The sequence below is a fragment of the Aulostomus chinensis genome, chromosome 4 (assembly GCF_037954235.1).
Source record: "Aulostomus chinensis isolate RoL2024-O1b breed Wild chromosome 4, RoL_Achi_v1.0, whole genome shotgun sequence".
Classification (NCBI taxonomy): Eukaryota; Metazoa; Chordata; class Actinopteri; order Syngnathiformes; family Aulostomidae; genus Aulostomus; species Aulostomus chinensis.
The window spans coordinates 13,290,098-13,308,596 of record NC_141323.1 but is presented as its reverse complement, the minus strand read 5'-3'; the positions used below and the strand labels follow the sequence as shown (position 1 = coordinate 13,308,596).

At 44.4% G+C, this 18,499-nt stretch overlaps 1 protein-coding gene across 8 annotated transcripts in view; it reads right to left on the bottom strand.

Annotated features, from left to right (window-relative positions):
- Positions 1–18,499, bottom strand: part of magi2a (membrane associated guanylate kinase, WW and PDZ domain containing 2a) — a 224,849-nt gene that overhangs the window by 66,157 nt on the left and 140,193 nt on the right. For all 8 annotated transcript variants that reach the window (XM_086201886.1, XM_086201889.1, XM_086201885.1 and 5 more), the window contains exons 3-6: positions 17,368–17,487; positions 11,322–11,537; positions 7,408–7,618; positions 3,522–3,601 (exon numbers count right to left, since the gene is read on the bottom strand). In XM_086201886.1, coding sequence (XP_086058012.1) covers positions 3,522–3,601; positions 7,408–7,618; positions 11,322–11,537; positions 17,368–17,487 — 627 coding nt within the window. The remainder of the gene's footprint in view (positions 1–3,521; positions 3,602–7,407; positions 7,619–11,321; positions 11,538–17,367; positions 17,488–18,499) is intronic.

Sequence of the window (18,499 nt, the reverse complement as noted above, 5' to 3'; positions counted from 1 at the left end):
GTTTAGGAACTCCTCCAGGCGCACACTTGGCAAAAACTACAAAGAACTGTGTATATTAAAAAAAAATTGTTTGCAGTGTTTATTTTAAATTATGAATACCTCATTATAGCAGAGACACACAACATGACGTTGCAGTTTTTAAAAGTATATATTAAAGTGACCAAATCAAAGTATATTCATATTGTTGAAGAATTCCAAATTTCTTGAGCCCATGTCCATGTAGAGTTCTTTAGATCTGCTTATCAATAAATAGTCAAAGTACTTCCTCCACACCTTGTCTTTCCTGTGTGTGTGTGTGTGTGTGTGTGTGTGTGTGTGTGTGTGTGTGTGTGTTCACGTGTGTGTATCCTTCCCCTCTGAAAGCAGGCGGTTAATACTGGTGTTCTCCTCTCGGCTTGTTGTCCCGTCACAGCTCACACCACCCTGCGATCCTGTTAGCGCTTATCAGGGCATGGCTAACATCCAAACACAGCCACACGTTTCGCACACTCGCTCACTCTCTCTCTCTCACACACACACACACACACACACACGTTTACCTTTTCTCCTAATCAATAGCAAATTTACAGAGGTTGCTTTTCTCTCCCTCACTGAGCTCAGCTCTCAAGGGTGGCTGGTGCTACCAAGCTGTTAGCATTCAGAGCAGAAAGGACACCTCTCATACGACTGCTTTCACACACCAACACACAAACCTGAGGATTGTTGAAGCCTTCAGAGTCTTGACACCCCACCAAGAAGGTACTGTCACCACCAACGTTGTTTCGGTCTGCGAGGAGGAAAACTAGTGGATGGATTTTGATTAGTTTTGGTGGGATGATAGAAGTGGTTTGAGGGACTATCGATTCGATTTTGGACTGGATCCAGAGCCGATGACATCATATCGCCTCTAGATGATAGAGTATGCGTTCCTCAGATGTCCTCTGGTTCAGTTTCGTCATTCAGTCACATCAGTTTAAATAATAAAGCCAAAACGTGACAAAAGTTATCTCAGGACGCTTTCAGAATAGATTAAATTTAGAATCACACTCTTTAATTTCATTCAAGTTAATTAGAGCCAACAATTCCCCCCGTGAGTGAGGACATGGGTGACAGCGGCCAACAGAGACGCTGAGCCAACCAGGCTCGACGGAGGAGAGAATGAAAGAGAGAATGAAAGGAGAAGGTTTAGAGCAACGGCGTAGACAGACAGTCACAGACAGGTGCGATCTATCTCATGAAAGTTTGACATTTCTGTGAGAAAAAGAAGAAGCCAAAAGTTTGCCCTGATCCTTTAATGAAATCAGGAGAACTTAAAAAAAAGAAGTTTGATTAAGAATCTATTAAATTTTGGGATCGATACTGAACCCTGGAACTGGTCGGCGCTGTAGAATTTGCCGAAACGAGGCAGACGGAGAGCAGGCTCACAGACACCACGTTGCAGCGGGCTGCCTTCAGCTCAGACTATCTGGATGAATGGCCCGACAGGATCAATAACAATCCTCACATTAGCACATCGACTCCTGAGGAACGTCCTTGATGGATAAATAAGATTTGAAGTGCCGGAGATAAAAAGCACAACCACATTCTGACTAATTCTCACAGCTGCTATCGCCTTTGTTTGTATATCAGTTCATCATCTTAAAGATCGCTCCCCTCCAGACTTTAAGAACTGTGAGGAGAATTGCGGTGACTAAAAAGGGGGGGGGGGGGTGGAGTGGGGGGTTGGGTTGTTTGTGTGAAACCCAGACAGGGTTGCTGATTCTGGGTGAGGAGTAAAACAGGTACAGTGGAAGCAGTCCTCATGTTTAATGCCACCACACACACGTTTTGCTCCGTCCTTCACTCCGCGTAGCCCGAGTCAAAACTACAAATTCACGTTTTAACATCTGTTTTTTCCAGCTCAGATATCGGCACGGGGATTCTGGCACTTCATATCCTGTCAAACCGGGCCATGTGTTACAACAGACACGAATACGCGAGCGGAAACCTGCCTTGAAGAGCTTTGGAGCGAGAATATGATTCGGCTAAAACCATACGACGCAGCTTGATGGCTCCAGAAAAGAATCAGGAAGTGATACACGTGACGTGATCTTCAGGCAGTTTCAAATGTATCCTTAAAAAAAAAAAAAAAAAAAAAAAAAATTGTGACGTGAAATATGAAAGACAAGCAATCCAAGGTTTTGTTTTTGTTTTTATGTGCAGTGAGACACCAACAAAAGTTGAGTCCAGCTGTTCAAAACTTACAGCCTGCAGACACGACGCCACTGGCCCGCGTTGCCGATGCACCTAGAGAGACAGCATTTCTGATTGGCTCACAGCTGAGGCCCGTTGTTAACCTGGTCCAGGTGTTCAGCCCTCTAGATACCTGGGATGTGTTGGACGCGAGATGGACCTAACTGCAACTAAGAGGGAGTCACATGACCTCCGTGGCAACAAGTTCCATGCTGTAACTTTTTTTTTCCACGCTCTGACCTTGAGCTCCAAAACCTGCTGGCGAGGTCAAAGTCGGGCCCAACAAGCAGATTTTGAACTGCTGGATAAAACTGTCACCTGCACCCAATGCATCAAACCATTCCATTCACTAAAACACCAAAGAGAGGCGACCACCTCAAGTGGGGAGACCTCAAATGATGTCACCAAATATCAGCGCAACCCAGCCAATAGTTCTGCAGCCCTCCAGTGATTAGTTTGGGCAACTGAATTTCTGCTCTCTTCCCTGTTGATTGGAGAAAATAATGAGTCTGAAGGCTTCACCTTGGCTCTAGTAGTCATTAATAAAAACAAAAATGAACCTCAGCCCTGCTAAGAACAATGTTCCACACACATGGCAGATAACGGAGAACAATTTGAAAGCCCAATTGGACCCAAGAATATTCTCTTTCTCTCTGTTTGTCGGAGCGCTAAATTCATATTTGGATAAACTCACAAACACTCTCCGTCAACCTCACACGTAGACACACACTCCAAAAACCCACCCAAAAAAACAACAAAAAAACCCCCAACCCTCTTGTCTATAATTCAACTGGTAAATCGCTTCTTGGTTGCATCGATAAAGAAAAGATGAATGAGGGAAAGGATTGAGAGAGATGGATGACACACACACTGTACGTTCGCTCGTCCACAAACGCTTGCCTTGACACTCATCCGTCTCCGCTCTCTTTGGTGGGTGTTTGTCTTGTGTGTGGGCGGGTGGAGGACACACCGCATCTTTCTCAGTTGAGAATAAAGAAGTCTTTGTAACCTCCAGTCTCTCTAGACTTTGGCTTTAAGTACACAAATTACAGAGCTTCCTATCCACAGCTGCCGGGGTTGACACGAAAAAGTAAAAAAAAAAAAAAAAAATCTATTCAAGTACGCAAAAAAAAAAAAAAAGTCCCCTCGGTGAACCGAGTCTTGAATGAAATCATCTCACTTTGCATCTCAGCAAGGTTTTAAATCTAAAATTAATACTGTGGGCAAGTTGCGTAATTAAAATGAATGAAAAAGAAGCGCAAAAACTCGGACGGAGAGGTAAAAAAAGAAGAGCGAGGCTCAGCACTCACCATCCTCTTTGCATTCCTCGGGTGGCTTCGCCTTCTTGGCTAGCCTCGGGTCCAGCCACGATGTTGTCTTGGTGTTGTGGCTGTGAAGAGACGACAGAGAGAAAGAGAGAGTGAGAGGGAGTATTATCGATGGGTGAGAGGGGGAGAGGGAGAGAGAGAGAGAGAGAGAGAGAGAGAGAGGCTTGGCAGAAAGGGAGAAGGAGGTTGGTGGATTCTTAATTCAGCCAGAGAATCATTTCAGATGAGACTCCCTTGAGTGTATGTCTTTAGAAATGTGATGAGAGAAGAGAAGGGAAAAAAGCGTTGGGTTTAAAAAAAAAAAAAAAGCGCCGATCAATACTTTTAATTTGCTTACTGTGTCTCATTAGCAGAGGAGAGGAAGGGGAGGAGAAGGGGCAGACAGAGATAGAGGAGGGAAATGAGGGAGGGGTGGAGGGGAACAGCTGTGGGCTTGGCAGATTCATCCAGAGCCTTCGGCAGAGAGCTGGATCCCCATCAAATATGAGGCTGGGCCAGCACCAGTGCTTGTCTGGACTTCTGGAGTCACCTCCCTTCATAATAAAAGACCAGTAGGGGAGGGAGAGGATGGGGAGGGCGATGTGCAAAATGCCTCCACAAAAAAAAAAAAAAAAAAAAAGTGGAGAGAAGATGAAGAGGTTACAATGGCGACGTGTGTGTGTGTGTGTGTGGTTTCAACAGTTCTTTGTATCTTTGTCCTTTTATATTCTGCTGTGACGTTTTCATTCTGCTCAAGGAAATGCGCTCCGTGAAACAGAGCAGGGGGAGGAGGGATGCAACAGCGATCTGTGCTCAGGCAGAAATACAGCATTGGATGTCGCTGCTACTTTGTTGTGTGCCTGTCACAGCGGCCTTGACCTTTGACCCATCAAAAACCCTTCAGTTCACCTTCAAATCCCAGTTGAGAGTCATGCCAAATTTGAGGAAATTCCCCCGAGGTGATCCTGAGATACTGGGTCGGAGATCGGGATGTAAGAGGATACAGTGACCTTTCACCTTTGACGTCCTTCATCTTTTGCTCATCCTTGAATCCCAGTGGACTTTTGAGACAGATTTCCTCCAAAATTCCTGAGATGTTACATTAACAATAATGTAACAAGATGACAACATAATGCTGCTGACCAAAGGCTGTGTAATCTAAGAATATACAAATATCTTACATTGTATGTATTCCTTATGTGACCACAGCATCCATCCATCAATTTTCTACCTCCTATCCTGTTAAGGATGTTGGGGGGTTGGAGCCTATCCCAGCACCCTTCAGGCGAGAGGCGGGGTTCACCCTGGACAGGTCACCAGTCCATCACAGGGCCAACACATAGAGACAGACAACCACTGGCTCTCACAGTCACACCTACAGTCAATTCAGAGTCTGGATTAACCTGGTCCCCTCTTGATGTCTTTGGACTGTTGGAGGTAGTGGAGAGAACCCACGCAGGAACAGGGAGAACATGCAGACTCACACAGAAAGACCCTGTTCTTGAGCCGGGGCTCGAACCTGTAACCTTCTTGCTTTGAGGTGACAGTGCTGACCACTGCTCCACCGTGGTGCCGTCGTGACCACAGCAGCTATGTTGAAACTCCATCAAATAATTGCTAGATTTTTTTCTCAAAATCACTGAGTGGACCACTACAAATGTCAGGGGAATACAGATTTTGCATCAGTCCGTCTAACAGTTGTTGAGGTGTTCCAGTATGGACTGTCGTGGGCTTTGGAGAGAGCAGATCCCCTGCCAGGGTGTGTGTTCTCACTCTCTGACTCATACCAACGCTTCCAACTTCATGGCCGGCGGTGAACTCTGTAGTTAAGAGTATAAGACATATCTGGAGATTGAACCTGGGTCGCTGGCTTGCCGCAGAGATAACTGAGTACTTTTACCCCTTCAGTACCTCCACATACATTTTTGAGACTTACCGCGGCGGTCTGGCTCCCTCTGGGGAGGTGAAGGCTCTCATCAGGGTCTATAAAGCCCCCTTCAGGTGAATTATAATTTGGGGCTATGAAATTTAAGAAAAAAAAAAGTATTTGATTCTACCATAAATGACCAAAAAAAGTAGTTTAGGGCATTTTGTTATTACATCATGATTTTATTTATCAATATTTATGTGAAAATATGTAATAATCAGTGTATGAATTCAAGCCAAAAACACGTTTTGTAATGTCGCGGTGACCTTTAACTACTAAACTATAATCAGCTCATCACTGAGTACAAGTGGGATGTTTGTGCAAATCTGAAGAATTTCCCTCCAGGCGTTCCTAAGAGATGGTGTTTGCGTGAAGAGGAAAAAAACAGAGGGACGGACAATCACTCCAAAACATCATTCCTCCCACCGTAGCTGTGGCAGGCGCTTAGGCATAAATAGAAGATGGAGCACAGATAGCTCTACTCCGCTAGATAAAAGTAGACGATTGAGAACCACGGCAAACGCAAAGCCAAATAAAGTGCAGCTCAGTCTTTAGCTCTGCTTTTGATTTTCCCCTTTGTCTGCCCTTCTCTTCTCCCCACCTCTCCTCTTCTGAAGCATTTCCCATCTATTTATAGTATAAATATCTACTACTTCTATCTCGTTCTTGTTCTGCCTCCCATCCTCTCTCTTTTTTCAACCCCAACTATTTTTAATCACCATCCCTTCCTTCTCCTTCCACCGCCTTCTCCTCAGCTTCACTTCAAGGGCTTGAGGTAAACGATATGGAGGCCAATCAAAGGCGAGCATCCTCTTGGCAACCGTTCTCATTTTGGCAAGGCATCACATGCGCTCACCCCCCCCCCCCCCCAAAAAAATGTAGCCATAATTTCAGCAGGTTAACTGCGATAACTCTGAAATGTACTTGGAACATGAGGCTTGCTTTGGGAGGAGACGTACAACGAGTAAAGTTTTGCTCTATGGAACCTGACGTGCCTGACAGGATGACAAACGCCATTCCTGAGTCGAGGCTGCGCGGTTTATGATGCATTCAAGTGTGCTGGGATTCTGCAGAGAAATTAATCTTAATGACTGAGATGATCTATTGATGCAATAAAGACCTTTTGTAATACGGTAGAGGACTAATTTCCAATTACGGCTTCATTAGTTGACACTAGAACACGTGTTGACGTGTGCTCACATTCCATCAAGCAACAAAAAACACACACAGCGCACAGTGATGAAGGCTCACCTTTACTGTAGCTGTAAAGCTGCAGTTAAAGCTAACAACTCCTCAGCATCCCATTAAACCACAGAGCATTCAGTTATGGCTTCTATGTGTGTGTGTGTGTGTGTGTGTGTGTGTGTGCGCGCGCGCACGCTGATGTCCGTGTTTCGAGAAAAGAAGAGTAAATTTGGACGCTACCTGACTCCGAATTTATCTCTCAGGCTGTTTAATTAATTACAGAGTAGCCTTGAAAACAAAAATATAGTCTTTTTTTCCCCCTAGGTTGTAGAGATTGACACATGCCTCATGAGGCAGCACATAATCCAGCATATCTGGTGGTCTCTCACAGTTATTTGAAGTATGGATGTATCGGCATGTCGGCTTCATATGAGAATGAATCGGATCACTGATCGCTCAGACTAGGAGTGACGTGATTGGTGGATTCTGTGCAGCCTTTCAACTGTGTCCAATACGGCTGCCAAGTAAAAAAAACAATCTCATTTTACAGCTAAACAGTCCGCTAAGGTATGTTTCTGAGGACATTTGATGTGAGAAATAGGCAATGCAGTGAAACAATCTTAATTTATGTCCCATAAGGCTCCGCCTTAAAAATTCCATGACTGACTCCAGGCAACATCTGTGACAGAGAAGCCATTTCTTCTGAAAAATTTATTATTGCTGGGCTTTGGGTCAATGAGTCAAAATCTCAGGATTAAAAGTATTCGTGAAACTTACTCTATGAAGTAGACCTCTCCTTTCTCTGTGTATGCCATCTCCCAGTTGTCCGGCAGCGGTCCTAGCTCGTTGTTCTCCTCTGGTTTGGGGATGGTGGTCTTCGGGGACTGTCCTTCCTCTTTGAGCACCTCACTGGGGGCCTCCACCACGTTGCTATGTGGGCCGATGTCCCCCAAAGCATCTGCGCTCTTGTCCTCATGTTCACTTGACTCTGCGGTGACAACAGGGTTGCATGAGTCAGGCACGACTTCATTACTCAGGAAGGAGTGGAGGGGGGGGGGGTGAAAGACAAGGGAGGTGAAGTGAGGAAAAGGAGACGTAGGAGGCTGATTGAGTGTCAGGGTGAAGGTGGAGGCAGGAAAAAAATGTCAGGAAAGGTGAGAGGAAGTGGTCGCTTGGGGGAGAGAAAGGAGGAAGGTGAAGGGAAAAGAGGAAATGATTGAGGTTAACAAGACAGGCAGACAAATAAAACAGAGGAGACAAAAGAGATTGAGAGAGAAGCTGACTGAGATGCCCTAGTTTGGCACTGTGTGAATGTGTCTGCGAGAGAGAAATGGCATGCCTGGAATCAAGGCAAAGGATGGAAGAGAGCGTGCGCACTTCCCAGAGGAAAGATTGTGGAAGTTGAGCAGGGGCAAATGAGAGCTGGAGATAATCTACGGGAAGGAAAGAGCGAGGCAGCGATCTGCATGGCTGCTGTGCTCCATCGATTCCCCTTCAGCCATGATGGTGAGCCCACACTGTCCTTTTACAGAGACTTAACTCCTCCCGAGCTGAACACTCAACAGGGTTCCACGGGCATCCAAACACATAGGAATCGTGTTCATTGAAGCCATACACCCCCCAAAACATATTTTTGCATTTAATGTGCTCACATATAGGTTTCTTAAGGTCACAAAAGTGGGTTTTTTCATTCCTGTAAAAGATCTTTGTGACTCCACAATGTAGAAAGGGCCAGTATATCGTTAGCGTGAAGCTAATGCTGCCCCATGGCTAACAACTGCAAACAACGGCAAAACTCTCCATAAGTGTTTGTTTACAATTGCTCAAGTGCATCACCAGGTATAATCCACATCTTTTTTATCCGGCCGTATGCTCAGTAATCCACAAAACACTTGGATTTGAGCTTAAGACAAACAAACTTTAACACTTTCAGTTCAGCACTCCTGTCAACCTGCGCAGATAAGCGGGTCCAGCTGGTGCATTCAGTTGAACTAACTTAGTTGCACTTGTTCACATTAGTGCAGCAAAAATGACAAGTGTTTGTGGATTACTGAGTAAACAGCTGAATCAAGAATGGATTATACCCGGCAATGCACTTGAGAGATGGTAAAATGACATTTTTGGGCAGTTTTGAAGTTGTTAGCCATCAGTCGCCATTAGCTTCGAGCTAAATATATGTAGCTAGCTGTTTTTGCATTCTGAAGTCACAAAGAAATAACACATTGGGGGGGGGGGGGGGAAACATCTTTGTGAGCCCAAGACAAGTATTTGTGAGGACAACAAAAGCCAAATCCACTTTTAGGGGGAAACTTAGTCAAGTCAATTTTATTTGTATTGCGCCAAATCACAACAAAAGTTCTCTCATGACACTGAACAAGTAGAGCAGGTCTAGTACCACACTCCTTCAATGAATTAAGCTTAGCTTAAAATACCTCCTGTGCCTGCATTCTATTTTAGCTGTGGCTGTGTGTTCAGATGCACCTGAGTAACCAGGTTACTCAGAGAAATCAGGTTACCAGGTAAGTAGGGCACTCACCATGAACTTCAGTGGAGGAAAGCGGCTAATTTAGACTTTGAGTTAGTTTGAGCTTGTGAAATACGGGGACACGTTGTTGCCTGTAACCAATCTCTCCTTTCATCTGTTCTCTCATTGTCTGCAGTCTTTTCTTATGCACATGTGTGAAAAGCTGATTAGAAACCCAGTGACAGTACCGAAAAATACTTTGTTCATGGCGGAGAAACTGTTTTTTTGTCCAAAAAGAAAGAGGCCTCAAGTTTCTCCAAGCCCCTTCCCCAATTACAGAAACCAGGTTTCTCATCTCTGTCAGTCTCTTGGTTACTTGACTCTTAGTCGATGCAAATGAGTAGCATATCATTTTTCATGTAATTTTTACATTTCATTATTGTAACCAGCCTACCTATCTTTATTCCATGTTCCTGAATTTTAATCAGTATGTCTTTCTTTTAAAATACTCTCAAGTACTTTGTAAATATTAAAGGAACACATTAGGAAATTTATCATCCCTCCCAGACAAGAGGATAGAGACCCTTCTCTCTTCTAGGTGACTGCTAGTTAGTTTAACACAATGAAAGCCTTTGCCTGCGTTATTAAAACCAGAGTTGTGCGTAACGTTTACGATGAAATAAAGAATTTAAATTCTGAGATAAACTACTTTTAGAATCAGATGCATATTGGGAACTACTTCCCGAATGAGCTGCAGTTTTTTTCAACGCTGATACTGCTTCATGATTACTTCTGAACAAACAAAGATCATTAACCTTATCTATTTGATGATGAGGTATGCTAACACTTACCATCCACTACCATTTATTGTGCTAAGCTAACTAGCCATCAGCAGGTTTCTGTGGGTCTCAGCACAGAGGAGAGAAGGGTGGATGTCTTCTTGCTTGGCTCTGAGGAGGACGATAAATTAGTAAATTCCCCAATAAAGTTGTTGTGTTCCTTACAGAAATCTACCACACATGATAAACTATTCATGTTTTGTTTCTTTGTTACATTAAAAGAAGTTAAATCTGACTTCTTTTAGCAGTTTGGAAATATAGGAAAACTGCCATGTAACTATAAAGGATCAAAATAGAAGAATACCTTCAAAATGACATGTCAGATATATTTCTTTCCTACCTTGTTTGAGATCTTTGCGGTAGGTAAACCAAAATTTCATCCTTTTTACAAAATGTCTTTCAATAGCTTCTTACAGGTTGTACATAAATTTAAAAAAAAATAAAAATCCTGTAACTGCAGAGAGTAACTGTTATCCAACCCTGTGAATGTTCGTGCTGCTCTGACTGATGCCCTGCTGTGAAAGATTTGGCTGTCTTGAGGCAAATAAGAGCAGCTTAGAAAGTCACAGGACCAAAGCATGGTTTTGGATTTAGAATCACAAAAATCAAACTCATAATGCTCCTTTTATGATGGTCTATTCATGTGATCATGGGATGCATTCACAAGAAATTCTGAGTGAATGCGTGTTTGTGTATGTGTGCATACTGGAAAGCCTATACAATGCGCGCAATATAACGTGTTGATAGCAAATGAATGCGTGCGAAAGGCAGTGTGTTTCTCTGTTATTTTGATAGAAAACAAGATGACTGGCTGTTTTGTTTGCCATGCTGTTTCAGTCTACAGCCAGAATTTACTAACAGGGCGGCTTGGACAGAGCTGATTCAAGTGTGAGAGAAAACACTTATGTCCTTGTTGATTTCTGAAGAGCCCGCGGGCCCCTGTTGATCTCGAGAGGAATATATATATGTCTAATCTGCAGCTAGCTATGGTGAGACGCCACTTTATAATGAATGATACCAAATTCTAGGGTCCACCGGCACAAATGCTCATCATCATGAAGTGCTTGGTCTGCAAAGGTAATCAGAGAAGAGAATTCTAATTTACAGTTAAGATATGAAGCTATTAAATTCCATATAGAAATATTTTTCCAACCAATTAAAAAGTCTGCCAAATCACTCTCCAAGAAATCCATGTAAAGGCAATCTGTTACCCGTCTTTGTTGCTAGGCGACCACTCTTGAGGAGCCCATTGCCTGGACCTAAATGAGACTATCAACTTCGGCAGTAGCCCGACCTGGTTCATGACCCCAAACCGGGCTGTCACGACCAGGCGTCTAGCTCAAGAGACCTCGACCCCTGCATCTGCAGAGATTGTTGTCAGAGCTGACCTGGGGTGACTGCAACACCGTTTCCATTGACGATGGGTCTCTCCTCCTCCTCCTCCTCTGGGGGCTCAATGCTGGCTTTCTCCATGTTGCTGACCGACTTGTTACGCTTCCTCTTGCCCTCGGAGCTGGGTCTGGCACCCGGCAGCAGCTGGTCAGTTACATTTAGCAGCAGAGCGCTGGGCTCAGCGGGAGGTTTGGGGGTGCCGTAGAAGTTATCTGGAACAGAGACGAGAGAGAATAAGGAGACAATTGACACAAAGGCACTGCCATGCTCTTCACATGCTGGCATCTTGAGATGGAAATGTTCCATGTTGGAATGAATGGATGAAATATCATGATAAACTAGACTAACACACACTTCGCAATGAATCCTGTTGAGTTTTGCGATACTTAACCTCAACTATCCCTCTTTAGCCTCTACCTTGGACACCAGTCCATATTATCCTGTTTAGTTCCAACGCTAACCCGCATTCCAACCCAGAACTTCTACCTACCCAGACTGGTGAAGGCGACATCGAGAGTTAGACATCTCTGCATACTGAATGACGGATAATTGCTTGGACAGCAGTTGTCAACAAACCCATGCACCTTGGTGGAAATGATGCTGTCCACACTGGAGACGACGCAACACAAAGACAGCTTTTTAAAATAACAAAATGGATGTCCTGAGCAATGGTACATTGAACTGAGTAACACGTTTTGTTGCAAGCATGACAAGCAATGTCCGTGTTGCTGGTAGGACAGCGTTTACAGGTACACAACCGCTGCCCAGCACGAAAGTGCCGACCTGAACACTTTGGATTGGTTCTGCAGTGCTGGGACATTTTCCATCTCTTTAATTGTTTCTACCCACGCCGAGACTCAAGGGTCAGTCTCGACAAGCAAAGACTGACCCCTGAGTCTAAGACCTGCCCAGCCCGGAACAGCTGATGTAGCACTGAACTCACTAAACAGCCTCATACGTCCAGCAGGAAAGCTGACTCGTCTCTAGAATGCAACAAGTCAATTCCTTGTCGCCCGGGGAGAAAAAGCACATCTTAAACTTTTGAATCTATATCTCCATTAATTCAGTATTGGTTGTTCCCTCCATCTCCTCCACTGATCAGTCCTTGCACAGATTCCTTGCAGTATGACCATTTCTGCACGGCTCGATAAAAACGGCTTCTGATCACAGCCATCTAACTACCTCTGGGACCTGCAGTTTTTCTCTTGGCTAGGACTCAACAGGCCCTCGCAACCGTCGATGTTGATTTCAGATTTGATCTCCCCCCCCCCCCCCATCAGTCTTTGTAAAGACCTCATAAATTCACGTCTGAGGATTGTATCTCTTTTAAAACCTTCTTCTCAGCTGTGGTTTATTTAGACCGACTGGTTTTGAGTTTGGTTTTTTTTCTTCTTAAAACGTCATTTTTATTCACTTGACCCCAACAAACAATATTTCCTTTTTACTACTGCAGAGGCAGCAGGCGTCTCTGCAGCAGATATTTCAAAACCTGTGCAAATAAAAGATTCCTTCATGGGGGTGAGTGTGAAATTGTGTTATCTTAGGGATGAACTGACTCTTTTAAATTAAGGCTGCAGTTTTCTATACGGGTTGTGGAAGGTCGATGATATAAGTTGGGAAGATGAAAGAAAGATGAGACGCCTCTGAGGTTTTTTTCTTTTTTCATGTGCAAGTATGAAAGAAAGTTGAAAAGATCTTAACAGAGGCAAGCAGAGAAGGACTTCCACCACACTTTAGGTCTGCTCTCCTTCTCCACAGGCTCGCTCTTAGATTACACTGTGGTAGCTATCTGCTTTAAATGTCCTTGGCAGAAAAATCAGACAAGAAGATGAAGTGCAGGAACATCCACAGAGATTATTCTAATGCACTGGGATTGAGCTTTACAGACAAACTTCAACACTGCAGACAGTTTGAGGAACAGCGCAAAAAAAAAAAAAAGAGCAGGGGAGATTTAAAAAACATCCGTTGGTGTCCCCCCCTCTTCCTCAGAAAGACCTATTGAGACATCATGTTGTCAAAAATGGAGGAGAGTAGCTGTAAAAAGATTACGGGGACCGTCGGGATTAGAACCCCTGAACCACCGACACAAATCCTGGAGCCTTAACGAACTGAAGATTTGCCTGTGAGAAGAAAGCAAACTGTATGATCCACATGTGAACTTAAATAACCAGGGAAACGTGGACTTTGAGGATTTTGTAAGAGGGGGAACAGCTCTCACGTCTGTCAGGTTGACGAGAGCCTCACCTACATGCTGATAAAACTATAGGACAGACAAGATACAGAAGGAAAAACTTGTAAAGACACATATTTCAGGCTGATACCAGCACTGACATTTGATTTGTTAGGGAAAAAAAGGAAACTGGAATATTAGCCAAGGCAGAGTGGAAGAGTGAATACCAACACCAAGAAGACTACAGTATACACACAGACACACACACACACACACACATATATATGTCCTTCCAAACACCAAAAGCAGGTCCTCTGGATGTAAAACACCATCAACATCACCCCCAGGAGATTAACATTTATCCCTTTATCTAAAATACATCCCCTCAATGAATTCCATTTAGCAAAAAATCAATGTGTTTTTGATGATGAGAAATTTCCTCTTTACAACACAGCTTTCCCAGTACATGCCCTGTAATATTACTAGGTCTTTAGGAGGGGAAGAGGCAGAACAGATTACCCAGAAAAATCAATTTTGACTCCCATTGGCACATGAACCCTTCCTGTGAAAATTCTGGAACATTTCTGGGAAAAGCTGCATGTGTAAAAGAGGCATGTCAGAAATACTGTTAATTGCTTGATCCTGCCAATGGCCTAGAGCAGTTCTTAGGATCCAGAATCCAAAATCTGCCCCTGTTGGCCACCAAAAGTTAACCCCTTGATCAATAATTAACCATAACACCATTTTACTTGTGTCCACAAACGCATCATTGTCTTCTAAATGTTTTATTACTTATCTTTCAGCAACTACTCAGATATTGACGTATCAGCAATCTCTGTTGAAAATGCAGCTTAGGATCATGGGAAATGTTGTACAGCTGCAAGCTGAAAGCCCCCTCGCGTGAGTTCAGATGACCCCCCTTGGGGATAATAAACCCTCCGAGCCCTCTAATATAGAACCGTAATTCACATTTCTGTGTTGACATTGGTAATATTTTTAAAAATGACTCATGAATTAAGCCTGAAATACCTCCTGAACTGGAAGCCCCGCAGCTGAGTGTAGGCTTTACAATTAGTTTCACTTATTGTTTCCAAAGAGTGATAAAGTGTGTGCCGCTGAAGGTCCCTTCAAGACAAAACCAAAGCAGAGAGCTTCCTGTTATTCGCAGCCACTCCTCAAACCTTTCCGCTGCTCTAAGAGCTGATTCACACCGCAGCCTTCAATTAAAATCCTTCTCCTTTCCTAATTGGCCATTAAATAATTAAAATACAGAAAACTCTGAACGATGGCCAAGTGACCATGCAGATGAAACCAAACTCTATCTCATTCCCCCTGCGGATGCCGTCCTCTGAAAGTGATGCACGGTTCCCGTCGTGGAAAGGATCTAACATTGCTCTTGGCAACCGACCGTTAAATTGGCCATCTGCAGTATCGCTTTTTGTCTTTTCCTGCAGTGGTGGCAGGACGACAGAGGCTGGAGCGAGGTGGGATGGAGGAGGGAGTTAGTTGCTATGTGTTATCTGTGTAATGCCAGGGGCCCCTGGAGACTTGGAGGCAGACCAAGGGGCTGCATTTTTCGAGTGGTTTAAAATCCAAGCCTCAGGCCCGTCTGACCACAGGAGGGAGGGTAGAGGCTAACTGTTTGTTTTGATTAAGCAACTGAGGAGCCACTGCAGTTCAGGCTCAAGGTCTGAGACAGCATGAAGGTAGAGCGTGGTGACAGGAAGGCTCCGCGGCCACACGGCCCCTCTTTTCCCTTACTTTAAACTTTGCATGGACTGGTTATCACTGAGATGAGAGGGGGTGTGGCTGAGCAGTATTGTGTGAAGCCCTGTCGATGGAGAACTCTTTCATGAAGCCGGGCACACCCTGTACCACTTGAACCCGTTTCTGGCCCCATTTGCAAGCCGTATGACTCATTTCTCAATTCATGGATGAATTATCTAGATCGGCTGTCACTTGCCGTGGAGTGCAGGGGGATACGATGACGAATCACAGCCCCGATAAGCTGCTCTTGACCGGCCCGCAGACTTCTGATTGAATTTCAGACATCAGAATTTTCGGTGGTCACACTCTCACAGTGGGCAAGAAGAGTCACCAGACGCTTGCCTGACATCAGTGTATTCTTCTGATTACACCAAGAGATGGACAGTGTCTGAAAGTGCCACGCAACCTGGTGTGTCATAGCAGGCAGATTGGTTGCTGTGGCAACCGCATGCACACCTGTTGGATGTGTCTTCCTCCATCAATCATGACACAAATTTCCAAGAGAGACACTTGCTTCTACAACTTCTCAACGATTTATCCTTCGTTTTCTTCAGTCAGTAAAATAACTTCCTCAGAGCTTTCAAATTAAGCTTTATTGACAATTGTCACCAGCAAAAAAGCAGAACGGTCTGCAACTGAGAGCACATGAATCACGAGCATGGGTTTTACGTGGCAAACAGACTCCTGGCCCAGTGTGAGTGGGAATTATTAAACAACAGGTCTGTAATGTTTCAGCGTACATCTGACCTACCGCCGAGGTTCAGCAACACGTGCACGTCACTGTGCACACCTGAGCACAGCCACACACCCTGATGGGAGAGCAGAACTGGTGCGAAGATGATGAAAATTTAGATTAAACCAGTGGAGGGGGGGGGGGGGGGGGCGGGCGCAGAAGTAATGGAGACGAAAGGAGGGAAGAGGAAAGAATTGTGGAGGAAGCAGGTGCAGGAGGAGAGAAGAGACATGGGTCTTTGTTGCATCGCACATTTGTGATCAGAAGCTTTTTCTTGTTTTTTCGATTTTCTGTATTTGAGCATCCATATTTGTTGAGTTGCTGTTTTAGACTGACGACGGTGCAGTCAGACAGACAAAAGGGTTGTAGACACTGCAGGGTCGGCGTCTCATGGGCAATCATGTCTTGCAGATTTTTAGGTTATCTTATGTTACAAATGTCAAAGAATAAATAAATAGCGCAACACTGTGTTCCTCCATGGAAAAAAAACCTTGCTGGATGTTGCGTCAACCAGTTCTGCCCCTTGCAGAAGAACAATATTGTGCTTCTGAGGTAACAAACGGACTTTAGAGGGAACTTTTTTCCAAACTTTATCGGAGCTGTTCTTGTCTCCATTTTTGAGTGTGTGCAAAAAGAATCAGCTCTGGTCCAGCTCGCCTCTCGGAATGTGATAGCAAATGTATATCGTCATGGAAACCATTCTAGATAATCATATTCCTTCTCTAAACTGAGCTTTAACCTTGAACCCCCCCCCCAGACCTGGCAAGTGTGCGTGCGTGTGTGTGTGTGTGTGTATGCAAGTGCAATGGGACTGAGATTTCTCTAAGTGTCCTTCATATCTGCACAAAGCCAGAAGCTCCTTTTACAAAGCCTTTTCAAAGCAGGAATATTACACCATTTTTACACCTTGCAATTGTGTAAAAGTACACAGAAATGGAATCTGGGGGGTAGATTGTACCTGAAAAGTATAGTAGAGGTATAGTAACAGTACTAAACCAGCGCCTGTAACAAAAAAGGAGACGCGGATGCCATTGAACTTACAGTACACTGTTCATCCCACCTCTGGAAAACGCTGAAACGCTGTATAAATTCACACGCTGTCACACATGTTTGGTTCTGCGTAAACAAACATCATGACAGCAGATTCATTTTTAGGGTGATGCAGCAGAATCTCTGTACGTGTGAAAGGATGAGAGCTTGGATGGAGAATGAAGAGCATTCTTTCAAACTGCTGTCACAGAAAAATGCCACATACTGAAGAGGCAACATTTCCATAAAACTTTTGGAATTCAAAAAAAAAAAAAAAAAAAAAAAAAAAAGGCAACGACTCCAATCACATGCGCTGTGAAGCATGACTTGACAAAATCCTTACCTTCATATGTTCCGCTCTCCAGCAAGGCTCCACTTTTCTCCAGTTCTATAAACCGGTCAATAGTCACAAAATTATAATCCACCCCTGGGACCTCTCCTTCCTTGGGCTGCCTGGTTGTGCCTGCAGGAGATAAGCGAGGAGAGAGAAGAGGCAGAAGTTAGAGCCATGGCGAACGCCTCGTATAGCCGCTGGACGAGGAGACTTGAAGAGAGACAGATTCATTGTCTGTCTCTTTTGAAAAGATCAGAACATACCAGAGCTAAAACACACTGACCCTGACCCGGCTCTATTCATTAAGTGCCCCCTTCAGTTGAGGCTGTACAAGAAAGGGGAAGGACACAAAAAGGAATGAACACGTGAGCGGTGTGCTTTCAGGGGAAGGAGTGTCGAGGTATCATTTCAGGAGCTAAGTGATGCAATTTGGACACCAAGAGGAGAAATCAAGTGAATTTGCATAAAGCTGACAGCACTTGGAGGATTCCCCGACAGGACCAGCTGACTGCAACACAGCATTGATGACAACACTTTCTCATCGCAGCGTTTAAAAGTAATTGACAGGCCGACCGTCTCTCCAAGTTACTGAAACAATGCGTGTCAAAGTGTTTATGATGTTAAACTGAGGTACAAACGACCTCCTAAATACTTCCCCATCATGTTGCACTAATTAGACTTGTTAAAACTGATCCCGGCTGTGATAACGCGCCGGCACTCTACCCCCGAGGTGCTGAATGGGTTTTCAAATCCGAGCAAAAGGGTTGTTCACCGTAAAAAGAGAAGCCAGTAAAACACACTTGTTAGACCCTCGTGGCAGGTAAAGTATCCATCTGTGTGTTTTAAAGTTAGCAGGGGGAACCTACTGCGCTACTCATCGCCTCTGGTAGGTGGTGTGGGGTGATTCAACTTAAAAAGGCCAACTGACAACCCCCACCCCCCCACCCCCGCCTGCACCACTGCACAATGTTGGAGAAATGCCAGTGTAAGTTTCCTTGATGTGCAGAAACAGGCCACGGAGAGCCAGGAGTATGAGGGTTTCGATTTCTTACAGCGCAACTTTCAATGATGCAAGGTAAATAAATCAGTAAAGTTAGCGGGGGGGGGGGGTGTCTACGGGCCACAATATGTTAAAAATAAC